At 41.3% G+C, this 17500-nt stretch overlaps 2 protein-coding genes across 2 annotated transcripts in view; both read left to right on the plus strand.

Moving 5' to 3' along the window:
- The window catches only part of LOC135099737 (uncharacterized), a 15304-nt gene extending 14654 nt beyond the window's left edge, over window positions 1–650 (plus strand). Inside the window, exon 12 of the mRNA XM_064002231.1 lies at window positions 1–650. This exon is cut by the window's left edge and continues 577 nt beyond it. The gene's annotated coding sequence lies outside the window, so the exon portion shown is untranslated.
- Window positions 651–817: 167 nt separating this feature from the next.
- Window positions 818–17500, plus strand: part of LOC135099738 (E3 ubiquitin-protein ligase listerin-like) — a 17630-nt gene continuing 947 nt past the window's right edge. The window contains exons 1-7 of the mRNA XM_064002232.1: window positions 818–1045; window positions 8207–8398; window positions 8665–8828; window positions 10201–10373; window positions 10953–11170; window positions 12813–12983; window positions 14482–14673. Coding sequence (XP_063858302.1) covers window positions 905–1045; window positions 8207–8398; window positions 8665–8828; window positions 10201–10373; window positions 10953–11170; window positions 12813–12983; window positions 14482–14673 — 1251 coding nt within the window. The 5' untranslated portion in view covers window positions 818–904. The remainder of the gene's footprint in view (window positions 1046–8206; window positions 8399–8664; window positions 8829–10200; window positions 10374–10952; window positions 11171–12812; window positions 12984–14481; window positions 14674–17500) is intronic.

The raw sequence follows: 17500 nt of genomic DNA on the forward strand, positions 1-17500 counted from the left end.
GTTTTGAGAGCACAGCATTATGCTACATTCCAAGAGCGCTGAGGTAGTAAACTGCTGTATTATCCCAGCATCTCTAAAAAGATATTGCCACTTTTTATTGGCCTTCACCATAGTTCTGGGGTGGTATGTGTTTTCATAGTTATGTTTAGAATGTAATGTGAAGGAACAGAAGTAAAAATATGCCAATTTATTAATAAAAGATAAAACATTAAGCCACTCATAAGAGGTAGCCCTCACAGTACTGACTTCATCACCCGGCCTCAAAAAAAATGTTGCCACATATTATTGGCTTTTAATGTAGTTCTGAGGTGGGTAAGTACTCTCACAACTATATTTAGAATATAATGTCAAGGACTGTCAGTAAAAGTAAGCCAATTTCTTAATAAAATGTAATACATTAAACCACTTGATCGTGAGCAGCAAACACTGACAATCACATGTATGTTATAGTGCTACACACACACACACACACACACACACACACACACACACACACACACACAGACACGCACACAAGAGAGAGAGAGAGAGAGAGAGAGAGAGATTATCTCAGGCTCTGGAAATGCAACTCCACCCTAGCCGACCAGTTTAGAGATGTCAGACCATAGTAGTAGGTTAGGTTATGTGAAAAGTTATGATAATAAGGAAAATGGTGATAATAATAGTTTCTTGATCAAGAATTTCTCTTCTCTCTCTCTCCTCTCTCTCTCTCTCTCTCTCTCTCTCTCTCTCTCTCTCTCTCTCTCTCTCTCTCTCTCTCCTCATCTCTCTCTCTCTCTCTCCTCTCTCTCTCTCTCTCTCTCTCTCTCTCTCTCTCAGAAATAACAGAGATAAAAAATAAATTATCTTCTAATCCACCACCACCATCAGAGGCAATACAAGCAGACACCCTCCACTCTGCTCCATGGTGTTTGTTCTGCTGTTTGTTCCGCTGTGGTGTCCGCCAGGCCAGTCCACCTCTCCCAGCACTCCCTGCCCCCTCCGCCCCCCCTTGCCCCGGGAAGAGGAGGAGGAGGAGGAAGTGCATTTGGCTGATAGTGAAGAGGTATGTCTCTCTCTCTCTCTCTCTCTCTCTCTCTCTCTCTCTCTCTCTCTCTCTCTCCTCTCTCTCTCTCTCTCTCTCTCTCTCCTCTCTCTCTCTCTCTCTCTCTCTCTCTCTCTCTCTCCTCTCTCTCCTCTCTCTCTCTCTCATATTATTTTTCATGTGTGTGTGTGTGTGTGTGTGTGTGTGTGTGTGTGCATGTGCATGCATGCATGCATGCATTTACCTAGTTGTATTTACCTGGTTGTATTGTACAGGAGGGGAGCTACACTTGTGCTGTCCAATCTTTGTATTTTTTGTTGTCTAATAAATGTCTTAAAGTTGTGTACTGTCTTTGCACACACTACCGCTTTGTTCGCTCCATTCCATATGTCTACTTCTCTTTGGGGAAAGCTGTTCTTTAAAATTTCTTCTATAATTATCTTTTTTGAGTTTCCTTCCATGCCCTCTTGTATCCTCTGTGTCACATTTCAGTAAATCTTCCCTATCAGGAACCTCCATGTTCCTCATGATTCTATAGAGGGTTATCAGGTCACCCATCTCTCTTCTTTGTTCCAGTGTAGGCAAGTCTAGTTTTTGATAGTCTCTTCTCATATGCTAATTCAGATAGAGTTGTGGCCAATTTTGCTTTTGCCCTTTGGATTCTTTCAAACTTTTTAATATTCTTTTTTCTGCATTGGGTGACCACAGTACTGCTGCATATTCTAGTCTTGGTCTTATCTGGGTGACTAGTATTTTTTTTACCATTTCCTCATCTTTATACATAAATGCCACTGTAATGTTTGTCAATAAGCTGTATGTTTTCCCAACAATTTTATTAATTTGCTTATCAGGTGACATGCCATTTGTAATGAATACTCCCAGGTCTTTTTCAATTTTGCTTTCTTTACTTTCCCTTTTCCAGGTTTATATTGCCCTGTTACCCCTGTTTTTGCTCTTTCCAAACTACATTTTTGATGTTAAAAATCCATTTCTCATTTTTGACTCCATTCCCAAAATTTGTCAAGATTTTGTTGCAATATTCTGCAGTCATTTTCTGCACTTACTTTTATCAATAGTTTTGTGTCATCAGCAAAGAAACTCACATAACTGTCCATACCCTCATCCATATCATTTATATATATATATATATATATATATATATATATATATATATATATATATATATATATATATATATATATATATATATATATATATATATATATTATATATATATATAGCATATATAATTGGAGCCAACACAGATCCTTCTAGAACTCCACTACTAACTTCTTTCCAAGTGGAACTCTTGTCTCTGATTATCACTCTCATTATTCTATCATTTAGAAAGTCTTTCATCCAGTCTAATAGCTTTTCTTGTATCCCTCCTATAGTTTCTAGTTTTCTTATTAATTTTCTGTGCAGCACCTTATCAAAAACTTTCTTGAGATCCAAGAAAATACAATCAACCCATCCATTTCTTTCTTGAATTATGTCTATTAATCTAGAGTAAAAATATATCAGATTTGTGGTGCAGTCTTTCTTCAAAATTCAAACTGTCTTGGGTTTAGTATGTTGTTTTCCTCTAGATGCTTTATCCATCTGTCCTTGATTACTTTCTCACAGATTTGTGCTGTGATGCATGTCAGGGTTACTGGCCCTTTAATTTATTGGGTCTTTTTATTACCTCTGTTATATATTGGTATGATGTTAGCCTTCTTCTGGTATTTTTTGTTTATTTAGAAAGCACTTAATTATACTATATACCTTGTCTGCTAGTTCTTCTCTACATTCCTTTAATATCCAGTTACCAGTTCCATCTAGTCCATGTGATTTTCTTACCTCTAGATTCTTCATTATTTTCATTATTTCTTGTTGTGTGACTTTTGTTTATCTCATAGGAGATGATCTTTGTGTTCACTCATCTTCATTCCAGCCACTCTTGTAAAAACAGCTTAAAAGTGCTCATTCATGACCTCAGCCATTTCCAATCCTTCATTGTACTCTATTATGCTGATACAGTTTCTCAATTTCATGTTTGTTTTTCAGTTTTTCATTTATGTATCTATAGAACAGTTTTGGCTGGTCTTTGCACTTATCAATTATATTCTCATAATTTCTCTTCTCTCTACATATTTATACATACTTTCTTGCATTAGTATACTCTTGCCACTTTCTGAGATGTTTCCTTTTTTCTCCATCTATTTCATGCTTTGTCTCCTTTCCTTTGCCTCACTACTCCTATTAAACCACTCTTTTATGTTTGCCTTTCTGTTTTAATCTTGGTATATATTTATCCGCTTCTCTATTGTAAATTTTTATCAGTCTTCCATTTTCTTCTGCACCAGCTTCTGTATAAAAGTTATCCTAATCTGCCTCCTGGAAGTACTTTCTGAGTCCACTGAAGTGTGTGTGTGTGTGTGTGTGTGTGTTACAAGGAGTTACAAGGAAGAGAAGTACTCCAGAAGGCCTTATGACCCATACAGGGGAGTAGTGAACTCAAACAAGTTAAAAACACATGTCCAGGTGAGATTGAGTCTACAACCTAGGCAGCACCTTGTCGAGTCGGGTCTTGAACTGCTCTACAGAGTCACTATTGACTACATCTGAGGGAAGCACATTCCAATGACTGCAGATTTTGTAGGAAAAGAAGTTCCCACAAAGATCTCTGTTATAATGCTTCAGTTCAAGCTTGTAGCCATTGTTACAATTACGCCCCTCACTCAGCTGGAACAAGCACCTGAAGTTCATGTTGTCAAAACCTCGATGTATCTTAAATACCTCTATGAGCTGACCACGAAGCCTTCTGGTCTCCAGTGAGAAGAGGTTCAACTCCTTCGGGCGATCTTTATAACGCATGTGTCTAAGTTCTGGAATCAGTTTGGTCGCCCTGGCCTGTACTCTCTCCAGTCTTGTGATGTCTTTACAGTAAGAAGGATTCCAAAACTGAACTGCGTGCTCCAAATGTGGACAGACGAGAGAGTTGTACAGTGATAATACTATTTCTTTGTTCCGATATCCAAACTGTCTCTATATGTAGCCTAAAAGTTTCTGAGCCTTCTTCTCTACAGCTATACACTGCTTCGAAAACTTGAGGTCATTGGTAATAATTACACCCAAGTCTTTCTCCGAGTCAGTGCTCACCAGAGCCTTTCCCTTAAGAAAATACTCAGATTGGGGGTTGCAGTACCCAGTGTGCATGACCTTGCACTTGGCTTCATTAAATGGCATCTGCCATTTGTCTGACCACTCTCCCAGCTTTTGGAGATCAAGGTGATTTTTTTTTTTTTTTTTTTTTTTTTTTTTTTACATATCCACAATAAGGTTTAAAGTTTTACATTGGATGTAAAACTATTTAAAAAACCATTATATACAATAATTACATAAGGTATAAAGTTAGGTATAAATATGAAGTTCACACTCAAAAAAAGCACAATAAGCACAAGAAGTTGTGTCTATGAGTGTCTAGGTGTGGAGCACCAGCGAGGACAAGAGGGTTTCCCGCCACCTGTGGGCAGCCAGCTTCACTTGGTGTGTGGACATGTTCGGTACCAGGGGCGTGGCTGCCGTGAACATCTTCCACAACCGTGATGCCCTGGCTGTGAATGCGCACTGGTGCTGCCTGGAGTGTGAATGAAGTATCTCCACCATCTCATCGCTGCAGAGGGCAGTCCTCGTGTGCCTCTGCACGGCTCACGGGGGAAGCCTCAGTGCAGTGAGGTGGGGGACGCCCTGCACCTGGGCCTTGTGGCACACCACCAGTGCTGACACGTCCCTGCGGTGCTCCAGGGACGTCACAGGTGAAGATGGTTGCTGGTTGTCTTCGGTCACCACCAGTCGCAGGGCACGCCGCTGGACTGCATCGAGTCTCTGCATGTGGCAGCGCCAGGCATCCAGGACAGGCCACCATACTCAAGGCAAGGACGTATTTGTGCCTTGTACAGGGTGAGGATGCCACACGAGTAGAGGCTTGGTGCCCCCCTACGCAGGGCAGAGACTCTCAATGAGGCTTGATTGGTGATGGCAGCGATGTGGTGGTCAGAGTGCAGGACATGATCCACAGACACTCCCAAGACCTTGACATGGTCTTGAAGTGGCAGGCTCTTGCCCCCAAAGTACAGCTGTCCTGCGATTGCTTGAGAGGCACCTGGGGACCGAGAGATGACCATGGCCTGCGTCTTCTTGGGAGCAAAGCTAACCTGTTACACATCTCCCCACTGCTCCACCAGTCTGAGCTCACTGATGGCCTGCTGGCTGTCGAGGTGGCAGTAAGAGCAGGAGAGTGTACAGTCGTCAGCATACGCTGCCACTGTTGGTAGCTGCCAGAGGTCATCAATGTAAATGTTCCACAGGATTGGGCCCAGCACTGAACCCTGTGGAACCGAGGCTTCTACTGGTGAAGGCCCTGATGACTGCCCATTGACTACCACCCGAAGGGTCCTCCCCCGGAGATTGTCACCGAGCAGTGCCAGTAGGTCCCCTTGGACACCTTGGTGCGAAGCTTCTCGATGAGAAACGCATGCCAGACCCTATCAAAGGCTCCAGTAATGTCCAGGGCCACCACAAGGGTGTCGAGGCCTTCATCCAAGGTGTCTTGCCAGTCCTTGGATAGGAGGAGGAGGAGATCAGCAGTTGACTGGCTGGGCCTGAAGCCAAACTGCTAGTCTGAGAGGAGGTGGTTGTCATTCACATGCCATCAGATGGTTCCAGCTACCACGCGCTCGAGAACCTTGCCCACCACAGAGAGCAAGGAGAATGGTCTGTAATTGTTGGGTTCAGACCTCGAGCTTCATTTGTGGACCGGTACCACGTGTGCCTCCTTCCATATTGAGGGCCACTTACGCTCCCTCAGGCAAGATGTGAAGACTGAAGAGAGGGATAGCTCCTTGGCACAGTACTTAAGGAGCCGTGGACTAACGCCGTCTGGGCCGATGGCTTTACTCACATCCACCGTGCCGAGGAGCTGCTCAACCTGCCCCGCTTCCACCGACGCAAGGATAACCATGCGTTCAGTTTCTTGTGGCAGGCATGGTGCAGGTCGCTCTGGGTCTTTTACCTTCATCTTAGTGCTGGAGAGCTCAGCCAGGAGTGAAGCTTTTTCCACGCTGCTCGTGGCAGTGGACCTGTCTGGCCTTGTGAGTGGTGGGATAGCATCTTGATGGCTCGCCCCCTTTCGCTCCTTAACCAGGCTCCACCAGGTCTTGTTGCCAACTCCTGGGCCGCACAGTTTACACTTCAGGTCCTCTCTCTGTTGTCTCTTCGCCCATCTACAGGTAGCTGTCATACATCTGCAGGCTTCCCGGTGTTGTGCCTTATTCCTTGATGATGGATGATGCTTGTACTTCAGCCAAGCAGCATACTTGGCCTCAGCAGCAGCCCTGCAGCGGTAGCCAAACCAGGCTGGGTCACTTGACCTGGTGAGGTACACCTGGTTGGGAACATGCAGCTGTTGGAGGGCGAGGAGTTTGGTGGTGAGGGTGTGTGCCTTGGCTTCAGCATCCCCCACCAGAAGGACCTCCCAGTCAGTCGTGCTTTATGGATGGCCATTCAGCTCTCTCCCAGACCCAGATGGTGCGCAGGACAGCATCTTCCCTCGCTGCACTCAGCTCCACTTTTGTCAGTACAGCAAAGTGGTCTGAGCTGTCCACTGGCCCTAGCTGTTGGCAACGGACACTGGTCTCAGGGAGGCCTGACAGCACAGGATCTAGCAGCCCTCCCCATTCATGGGTGGGGAACGTTACGTGATTTACCAGCCCCTGCACACTCAGTAAGCTGGTATAGGCTTCATTCTCCTGGTGGAAATTTAAGTCCACCACTATCATCACCTGGGAGCACTTGTAGCACAGGAGAAGGGTGTCTAGCTCCTCTGTCAGGAAGTCAAGTGGAGCTCTTCCTTGCCTGGGGGGTCGGTACATGACACAGAAGAGGAGTCCACTGCAATCATCCATCACAACCCTGAATAACTGCGCCTCTGTCTGGTGTGGGAGTGCTACCTCCAATTCCTGGGTTTGGAGGCCAGTTTTGAAGCAGGTGGCCACACCTCCACCTGCTCTGCCATCGCGATCCTTCCTTATCCACCGGGAGTAGCCTGGAATTTTTCCAAAAGTTGGTTCTACCTCACCTTTCAGCCACGTTTCTGTTACTGCGATGGTGCCACAGGACGAAGTTGTGGGTGAGGTCACCAACATTTGTTCGGAGTCCTTTTACATTGGCAGTCAGCACAGTCAGGTGACAGCTGACACACCTGCTCCCTCGCCGTCTTGCATTGGCTTGGTGGCCAGGTGTGCTAGCAGAGCAAGTTGTTCTACTTTCTCCGGAATCGAAACGTCTGATCCTAGCTTCGTGTCATCGGCAAACTTAGAGATCCTGGAGACAGTTCCTTCATCTATATCGTTAATGTATATGATGAATAGCAGTGGACCAAGAACAGATCCCTGAGGAACTCCACTCGTAACCAGAGCCCACCCAGAAGCCTGAGAGTTTTGATACCATCCTCTGTCTTCTCTCCCTTAACCAGTTCTCTATCCAATGACTTATTTCCCCCCTGAATACCTAAGGCACAGACTTTCAACATTAATCGCTTGAAGAGTACCTTATCAAAGGCTTTCTGAAAATCCATGTACACTACGTCTACTGCCTTGCACCTGTCATGCTCAGTGAACACCTTGTGAAAGAACTCGAGCAAGTTCGTGAGACATGAACGATGCTGCCGAAAGCCACGTTGAGAGTTTTTAAGTAAATTCTTTCCCTCTAGATGACCAGCTAGTTTATTTACAATTATACTCTCCAGGAGTTTTCCTACCACTGACGTCAGACTGTGTGTGTGTGTGTGTGTGTGTGTGTGTGTGTGTGTGTGTGTGTGTGTGTGTGTTTGCTATTTCTACTGCTGCTGCTGCTGCTGTACTACTGCTTTTACTATTACTACCACTACTTCTTCCTCTTGTGTTTTCTTCTTCCTCCTCTTCTTCATCATCATCATCATCTTGTGTCTTCCTCTTCTTCTTCTTCTTGTGTCTCCTTTTTCTTCTTGTGTCTTCTTTTCTTCTTCTTCATCTTGTGTCTCCTCCTCCTCCTCCTCCTCCATCATCTACCAATATCACAAAAAAAATTGAATTCATTCTTACCACCACCACCACCACCCCACTCCTTCTTAACCGCCATTCCCCTGCCTCCCCCCACCAGGCCCTGCTCCGCCACCTGGTCCCCCTGCTGGCCTCCCCCCACCCCGCCTGCCAGGGAGCAGCCTACAGCCTGCTACATACAGCCCTACCGGCCCTCATTGGCTCATGGGATGGCAGGCAGCAACCAATCACAGAGGATGGCGAGTTGCCAGTTAGACCGTTACCGCACACCCTTATGTGGATACTGGGAGAGGTGAGTGTGTGAGTGAATGGGGATAGAGAGTGAGTTTGATATTTTTTGGTCTTTATTTAGTGAATGAAGGAGTAAGAATGTAATAGAGAGAGAGAGAGAGAATTTATTGTCATTATCACCTAGTGAAAAAAAATAGAGAAAGAGAAAATTTGTTAATATTTTACAGTATATACATCTCTCCATCTACTAGTCTGTATGTGTTTATTTATCTGTATGTGTACCTATCTGTCTATATGCATGTCTAACTCTCTCTCCCTCTCTCCCAGGTGAAGGAGGGGGCAGCTGGGCAGTGGGGGGCTGGGGGAGAGTTGCCCCCCCACTCTCCCCAATTTCCAAGTGTGGTTGGTTACTTACTGGGCTGGAGGTTGATCTTTCACGCTCTCACTCTGACCTCTGACCCCAACCAACACCAGTACTGCGCCTTCCTCAGGTCAGTGTGGTAGTAGTAGTAGCTGTAGTGGTGGAGGAGAAGGAAAGAGTGGTGTCTGGTAGTAGTGGTAGTAATATTGTAGGAGGGGTAAGAGGAGAAGGAGTAAGAAGAAGAGAAGGGAGAAGAGGAGGAAGAAGAGAAATATTGTAGTAGTAGTAGTAATAGTAGGAGGAAGAGGAGGACAAGGAAGTAGAAAGAGGAGGAGAAAGAAGAGAAAGAAGTAGGAGGAGGAAGAATAGGAAGAAAGGGAAATAGGAGTAGTAGGAAGAGGAGCAATATGAAGAAAAAAAAGGGAGTAGGAGGAATAGTAGGAAGAAGAGAAGGAAGTAAGAGGAGAGAGAATAGAAAGAAGAGAAGAAAGTTGGAGGAGGAGGAAGGTGATAAGAGCTGTTTGGATTGTGAAAAGTCCAGATTCTGAAAATATTTTCCCCCATAAGAAATAATGGAAAGTGAATTAATCTGTTTCTGGCACCCAAGAAAATCTGTTACCCCAGAGAGTAATCTGAATTTCTGTATATAGCGTCTCAGTAAAGTGTGTAAATTATTCTTAGTTCAAAAAGTAGATAAACAAAAGTATCATAAATGAGAAATATATAGTCACAAAAATTTATTCCTGTATAGGCACAGATGTATATGACAGATAAAGCAAGAGATGAGTGGTGTTTATATGCTGTGTATCAGTATTGCCAGTATTTTTACTGTCCTCAAACATCCTGACCTTAAGGGAATATTAATAAGTGATAATAATGTTAACATTATATGTTAAAAAGGTTTGCCAGTAAACTTTTTGCTATCTTGTACTGCTATTTTCATGCTAACTACTCTTCTAATCTTGTTAACTGCATGTCTCCCCTTCTCCTGTGGCATCGCTGCACAAAACTTTCTATTTTCTCTCACCCTAATTCTGTCCATTTCTTTAATCCAAGAGTTAACCAGTATTCTCAATCATTCATCCCTTTTTCTGGTCAACTCCTGAACTCCCTGTCTGTTTCTGTATTTCCTCCTTCCTATGTCCACCTCTGTAATCCAAGAATTAACCAGTATTGTCAATCATCCATCTCTTTTCTGGCAAACTCTGGAACTTCTTGCCAGCTGTATCTCCTTCCTATGACTTGAACTTTTTCAGGAAGGAGGTTTGTAGACAGTTACCCTTCAGTTTTGGATGATCCTTTTGACCCTTCTTTTGGGACTAGCACCTCAGTGGGACTTTTTCTTGTTGCCCATGGCTAGTGCCCCACTGACACTGACATTAGAAAAAAGTAAATCTTATTAATACCAAGACAGCTATAATCATTTACATTCAACTGTTTATAATGGTTCCAAAAATAATAACTCCCCCTCTCATTCTCTAACACTTACTATCTCCCAACAGAGATAAGGGCTACATTCCATCACTCCTTGACAATTTATTCGCCCTGATGCCACTTAAGCCTTTAGTAAGTGGTGGTGGTGGCAGCAGCAATGGCGGGGGTGGCAGCAGCAGTGGTGGTGATGACAAGACAAATGGTACCTTCTTCAACACACCTCTAATTATCACACCCACAGGTGAGAAAGTAGCAGTAGTAGTGGTAGTGGTGGTGGTGGTGGTGGTGGTGGTGGTAGAAGGAGGAGAAGAGGAGGAGGAGGAGAAGGAAGCATTTTATAATAGTAGTAATAGTAGGAGACACTGCAATAGTAGTGATAGTAGTAATGATATTAGTGGTATGAGGCATATTGTAATAGTAGAAGTATTAGTAGTAGTACAAAGCATATTTTAGGTAGTAGTAGAAGGCATATTGTAGTAGCAGTAGTAATGATAATAGTAGCATAGTCATTATAACACAAACTTTAACAAAAATCAAATACACTTTCTTTTCCTCTCTCACACACAACTCACTCTCTCTCTCTCTCTCTCTCTCTCTCTCTCTCTCTCTCTCTCTCTCTCTCTCTCTCTCCTCTCTCTCTCTCTCTCTCTCTCTCTCTCTCTCTCTCTCTCTCTCTCTCTCTCTCTCTCTCTCTCTCTCTCTCTCTCTCTCACACTCAAACTTTGCTTTGTCTCCATCTACAACTCACAATCACTACTCTCTCCCTCACACTTAAACTCCCCCTTCTCTCTCACTCCCTCTCCTTCTCTCTCCACCACAGCCACATCAAAGCCACAGTTTGCACCACACTTGGCCTGCCAGGTTTACTACAGTGCAGTGTGTGGTGTGCCGGCCCTGGTGCGGCAGTGGTTCCTAGCACTGGAGCGGCCCTGCATGGTGTGTGTGGATGCCTTCACTGCCACCTTTGTGTCCCCAGTCCTCATCCAGCAGGAGATGGCAGCCATTAGTGCTTCCTCTGCTGGCCTGGACAATATGACTGTGAGTTGTGGTTGTTTTGTTAATTTTTATTTATTTATTTTTGTAGGAGTATTTTTATGGGATTCATTGGATTGTTTTGGTGGGTTGGGCTAGAATATATTTTTTTGGGGTGTTTGTCAGCATTTTGAGGAGTTTTAATGTGTTTTGGAAGGGAATTGTATGTGTATTTTTTGGGGGGTTTTGAGATTGTGGGAGTGTTTTTTTGTATGCTTTGGGGTGTTTTGATTGTTTAAGAGTGTTTTGGTTTGAGATGTTTTGGGAGTGTATTAATTTGGGATGTTTTAGGTGTCTTTGGGAATGTTTTGGTATGTTTGGAAATGTTTTGATGGATTTTCGGAATGTTTTAGGTGTGTTTTGGAATGTTTTTTGTGTATATTGGGATGTTTTGTGGATGTTCAGGAGTGTTTTGGTGGGTTATGAGATGTTTTGGGTGTGTTTGGGAGTGTTTTGTGGGTTTGGGATTGTTTGGAATGTTTTTTTTTGGGGGGGGGGATGTTTGAGGGTGGAGTGTGCATTTTTATTCATTTATTTATTTATTTATTTATAGATTTATTTATTTATTTATTTATTTATTTATTGCTTGTTTGGATGAATAGGGGTGTTTTTTGGAATAGTTTAGGAAGATTTGGGTGTGTTTTAGAGTGTTCTTATGGTGTTTTGTGGATGTAATCTGTGTTTTTTAGATGATTTTGATGGATAGATATGTTTTTTTTTGTTTTTCAAGTTTTTTCAAATGGAAATACATTTTTTTATGTGCATTTTGGGAATAGAAATATGTGTTTAAAGGGGAATTTGTTGGTAGGGATAAGATTTGTTTGGTTGTTTTGGAAGGGATAAGATATTTTTTGTATGTTTTTAGTATATTTTGGTGTTTTTATGAGAAATATGTTTTTTGGGTGTTTTATATGATTTTTTTAGGGGATAGGCATGCTTTAGGGATTTTTAGGGGTACGTGTTATTTAAATGCATGTGTGTGTTTGAGGAGGGATAGAGGTGAAAATGTGTATTCTTTAGGTGTGTGTTTAGGTGTTTGGATTGCTTTTTGGGAGATGTTTAGAAGAGAATTTGGTGTTTTGGGGATGTTATTGGGTGGATAGATTTTTTTTTTTTTTTTTTTTTTTTTTTTTTTTTTTTTTTTTTTTTTGTGTGTGTGTGTGTGTGTGTGTGTGTGTGTGTGTGATTCACCTACAGTTGTCTGCTGGTCACCCAACCAATCATTACAGAAAGAGCTCAGAGCTCATATTGAACGATCTTTGGGTAGGACTGAGACCACTTACACCACACACCAGGACAGCGAGATCACAACCCCTCGGGTCACATACCATACCTACTTGCTGCTAGGTGAACAGGAGCTACACATTAAGAGGCTCGCCCATTTGCCTCGCTGCACCTGGGATTCGAAGTCAGGCTTTCTTGGTTGTCAGCCGGGCATGTTAACCACTGTGCAGTGTGTGTGTGTGTGTGGTCTAGGTTTTTTTTTTTTTTTTTTTTTTTTTTTTAGTGATTTTTTTTTCTTTTCTTTTTGTTTGTTTTTTGGTATTTTAGGAAAAATTGTGTTTCTTAGTACTTTAGTTTGTTTTTTGGACTTCTAGTGAGTAAAGCTCTTCATTTATTCATTTATTTACTTATTTATTTTCTGCAGATCAAATACCGGCCAGGAGCAAGGGAGGTGGTTGCCAGCTACACAGTGGATGAGGCACGGATGGAACTTGTCCTCCGCCTGGCTGCCAACCATCCACTGGGCACTGTAACAGTGGAGGACCACAAGCGGATAGGTGTTCCACTGGCACAGTGGCGGAACTGGTTGTTAGGGGTGAGTGGTGGTGGTGATGGCGTTCATGGTAGTGGTAGGGGGAAATAGTAGTAGTGGAGGAGGAGCTGATAGTGGTGGTGGTGTAGGAGATAGTGATAGTAATGGTGGTGGAAGGAGGAAGAGAAAGGAAATAATAGTAGTAGGGAGAGGAGGTAGAGAAGGAGGTATATTGTAGTATTAGTAGGAGGTTTACTTTAGTAGTAGTAGTACTAGTAGTAGTAGTACTAGTAGTAGTAGTGGTTTTATGACAGGGCTAAGAAATTAATCTTTATTTTTTCCATCCTGTAGTAGTAGTAGCTGTAGTAGTAGTAGTAATAGTAGTAGTACTAGTAGTAGTAGTAGAAGACTTATGAGTACTGTATATTTCGGTGAATAAGACGACTTTTAGATAAGATGACCCCCAAGTTTCAGTCTGAATTTAATGGTTTTAGTTAATGATATCAGTGGTTTAAGATGACTCCCACACTACCAAACCATCTATGGTGAAGTTTAGGTCAGTGAGCATCAGACAACTCAGACGATGATATACCAGTACAATGAAAAAATGTATTACTAGCAATAAGGTACCATCATCTTCAAGTGCAAAACTAAGCCTAAAATAAAATTTCCACCAGGTGTTTTTGTATATTTTCATGAAAAGGATGGATGGACAAAGATGGTGTAAAAATTGTGTGGTACAGTTAGTTTTCCTAAACATAGACAAACCCTAGCCTTGTGCTGCCTGCATGTGTCAGGTTGTCAGGCATAGTCTTCTATATTTTATGTTTCTTTTGATTATATATGCTGACATTCTTGAAATTTTTTTTCAGTTTATGGACTTCCTTCCTTTATATCATTGCAAACTGGATAGATTCATCTCCCCAGTTTGTTTTCCTTTGCCACTGAGCTTGGGGTTCCATGCCTTGAAGACCTTTATATATCTCCTTCTTCAGCTTTGCGAAAAACTGGGGAATATTCACACAGCCTGCTTCTTTAACCATTTGTATACCATACCATCCGAGTGTTGTAGTTGTACTACATTAAATTTTTTTTATACACTTTTCAACAGGAAAGAATTTCTGTGGATTTTCTCAAAATAGATTCCTATTTTACTGTGTTTATTTTCCCCAAGTCATAATATAAGGTTGTTTATTTACAATGGTATTTTGCATAAAATTTTAAGGTCATTGGCTTTTGTATCTGACATGTGGGGCAATCCTTTTTTTTTTTTTTTTAGGATGATTCAAGTGTCTTATATGGCAAAATATTATGGTAGGTTCTTATAATTAAACTGCATTCTCTCATCAGGACTGCTCTCTCTCTCTCTCTCTCTCTCTCTCTCTCTCTCTCTCTCTCTCTCTCTCTCTCTCTCTCTCTCTCTCTCTCTCTCTCTCTCTCTCTCTCTCTCTCTCTCTCTCTCTCTCTCTCTCTCTCTCTCTCTCTCTCTCTCTCTCTCTCTCTCTCTCTCTCTCTCTCTCTCTCTCCACCAGTTAACCACAGCCTGCTCTCTCCACCACAGTTAACAACAATGTTGTCCCACCGTAACACTGCACTTCACCACTCCCTTGCCTTCTGGAAGCAGAATGTAGAGAAGAAATTTAAAGGACTGGAGGAATGCTACATCTGCTATTATGTCATACACAGCCAGTCACACCAGCTCCCCAAACTCCTGTGTAGAACGTGCAAGAAAAAGTTCCACTCTGCTTGTCTGGTGAGTTTTTTTTTTTTTTGTGTGTGTGTGTGTGTTTGTGTGTGTGTGTGTGTGTGTGTGTGTGTGTGTGTGTGTGTGTGTGTGTGTGTGTGTGTGTGTGTGTGTGTGTGTGTGTGTTTACCTAGTTGTGACATATGGGAGAGGAGTAAAGCTCATACTGCCCCTTCTCCATTACCGTTTTTATCCAACTTTTCCTTAAAGTCATGAATATTTCTAGCACACACCACTTCTCCCTCCAGTCCATTACATACCACAATGTTTCTGTGAGGGAAGCTAAACTTTTCAAGTCCCTTCTGCAGGTGGTTGCTTTTAGTTTTCTTCTATGTCCCCTTGTTTCTCTTTCATTCATTACAAATAGATCTTCCCTATCTTGTTTTTTCATCGCACTCAGTAATCTGTAAAGTGCAATCATTGTCACCTCTCTCTACTCTCCTTTCCAAGGTTGGGAGTTACAATCATAGCTAGTCTTCCTGTATGGCAGATCTTGTATTTCTGTTATCATCTTGGTTGCTACTTTCTGTACACCTTCAAACTTTTTTTTTTTTTTTTTTCTTTTTTTTTTCTTTTTTTTTTTTTGTGACCAAATTATTGTTGCATGTTCTAATGTTGGGCATATTATTGTCATGATTATTCTCCTTTTAATTTTTTCATCAAGATAAATTCTTATATTTCTTGGTATGTTGAGAGTTTCATCTGTTACCTTATTAATATGTTTTTCTGATGATAATTCCTCTAAGAATATCACTCACAGAGCTTTTTCCTCTGGTGTCTTATTAATTGTTTCATTCCCCATTTTATAGTTATAACTATACTTTGTTACTTTTTCCAAACTCCATGTTTTTACACTTCCCAGAGTTAAATTCCATTTGCTATCTGTTGCTCCTCTCCCACACCTTGTCTAGATCTCTTTGCAATTCTTCACAATCTTCAATCCTTTACTTTTCTCATAAGTTTTGCATCATCAGTGAAAAGACTCACATAGCTGGCTGGATACATTCTCCACCGTATCATTTATATACACAGCAAATATTACTGGTGCTAACACTGACCCTTGGGGGACCCCACTTAATACCAGTCTCCACACTGATGTCTGGTCCCTTATTACTGTTCATATCTCTATTTTTTTTTTTTTTTTTTTTTTTTTTTTTTAATCCTCCATCCATTCCATCTTTCATTTACACCATCTATCTTCTCCAGCTTTCATAGAATTCTTTTATGTGGTACCTTATCAAAAGTTTTCTTAAATCTAGGTAAATGCAGTCTGCCCAACTATCACTTTCCTGCATTATATCAGTCACTCTTGAATATAACAAATTGGTAAGAAAAGATCTCCCCTTTCTAAAACCAAATTGACAATTTGTAAGAATTTTGTTTTCTTCCAAAAATTTGGTCTATTTGTTTTTTATTATCCTTTCACATATTTTTGCTACCACACTCATCAATGAAGCTGGTCTGTAATTTAGTGGATCTTATGTGTCTCCTCCCTTGAATATGGGCATGATGTCCATCTTTTTCAAATCCTGTGGAACTATTCCTTCATGAATAGAGGTACATATGATGGTATGTAATTTACCTTTAAGCTGGTTACAGCATTCTTTTAATACCCATCCCAACACTCCATCCAGTCCTGTGGACTTTCTCATATCTAACATTTTGATGATTTCATTGATTTCTTGTATCATTACTTGAAATTCCTCCATTTTTCTATTTTTTTGTAGGTCCAGCAACCTTATAAATTTCTTTTCCTTTGTAAAGACTTCCTTGAAGCTCTTATTCATCAGTTATGCCATCTCTTTTGGGTATGCTCACTTTGCTCTTCAGTTTACCATTCACATGTCTATAGAAGAGTTAGGGTTCATGTTTACACCTGTTTATTATATCTTTTTCAAACTGTCTCTGTTCATCTCTCAGGATTTTCACATAACCATTTCTTGCTTGTTTGTAATTATTCCACAGGTTAATTCTTTTACTTTTCCTCCACTTTTTCCATGAATCCTCTTTTGTCCTTCTTGCTGTTTTGCATCTTTTATTAAACTATGCTTTTTTTTACTAACTATTATTGTCTGCCTTTTAGGTACAAACTTCTTTTCTCCTTTGTATATTTTAAGAAACTCATCCCACTTCTCTTGGACCCCTATAGCTTTATGGAATATATCCCATCTCTCTTCTTGAGAAAAATTTCTCATGTTGTCAAAGTCTGCCTTACTGTAGCATAGTGATCTTCATTCCGTTGACCCTATATTTCCTCATTTATATTGAATTCTATGGCAGCATGGTCACTTGGCTAATGGACACTATCTGAACATTCTCAGTTCTTTCTAGTTCCTAGTCTCAATGTTTCTCCATCTTTTCCCATATCTTGTATCACCTTTTATGTATTGTGTTAATACATTATCCATTGCCAGTTGTAATCATTTATTTCCCCAATATGATTCTGTTCCCTCAGTGTACCACTCCTGCCAGTCCACCTTACAGTTAAAGTCTCCCATCATAATCACTTTATTACCACTTAGCATTTTCTCTAGCCAGTTCTTTGTATCTTTTATCATTTCTTCATATTTTTCATTAGACCAGGCATTGGTTTTGGGTGGTACGTAAATCATTATGATGTCAGTGATTCAAAAACTGAGCATAGCATCTTCAGGATATGTGAGTTGCCATATGTGACAATTTATCACTTTTTGATACATACCTCCCATGGCAGTAAATTGATAATCAAAGATTTGGTCTATGGGCACACAGTCATGTTTACATATTGTCAATTTATGTAATTATTCTATCTATTTTTTTTATTTATTTATTTATTTTCTTTATTTTATATATATAT

The sequence above is a fragment of the Scylla paramamosain genome, chromosome 4 (genome assembly GCF_035594125.1).
Source record: "Scylla paramamosain isolate STU-SP2022 chromosome 4, ASM3559412v1, whole genome shotgun sequence".
NCBI lineage: Eukaryota > Metazoa > Arthropoda > Malacostraca > Decapoda > Portunidae > Scylla > Scylla paramamosain.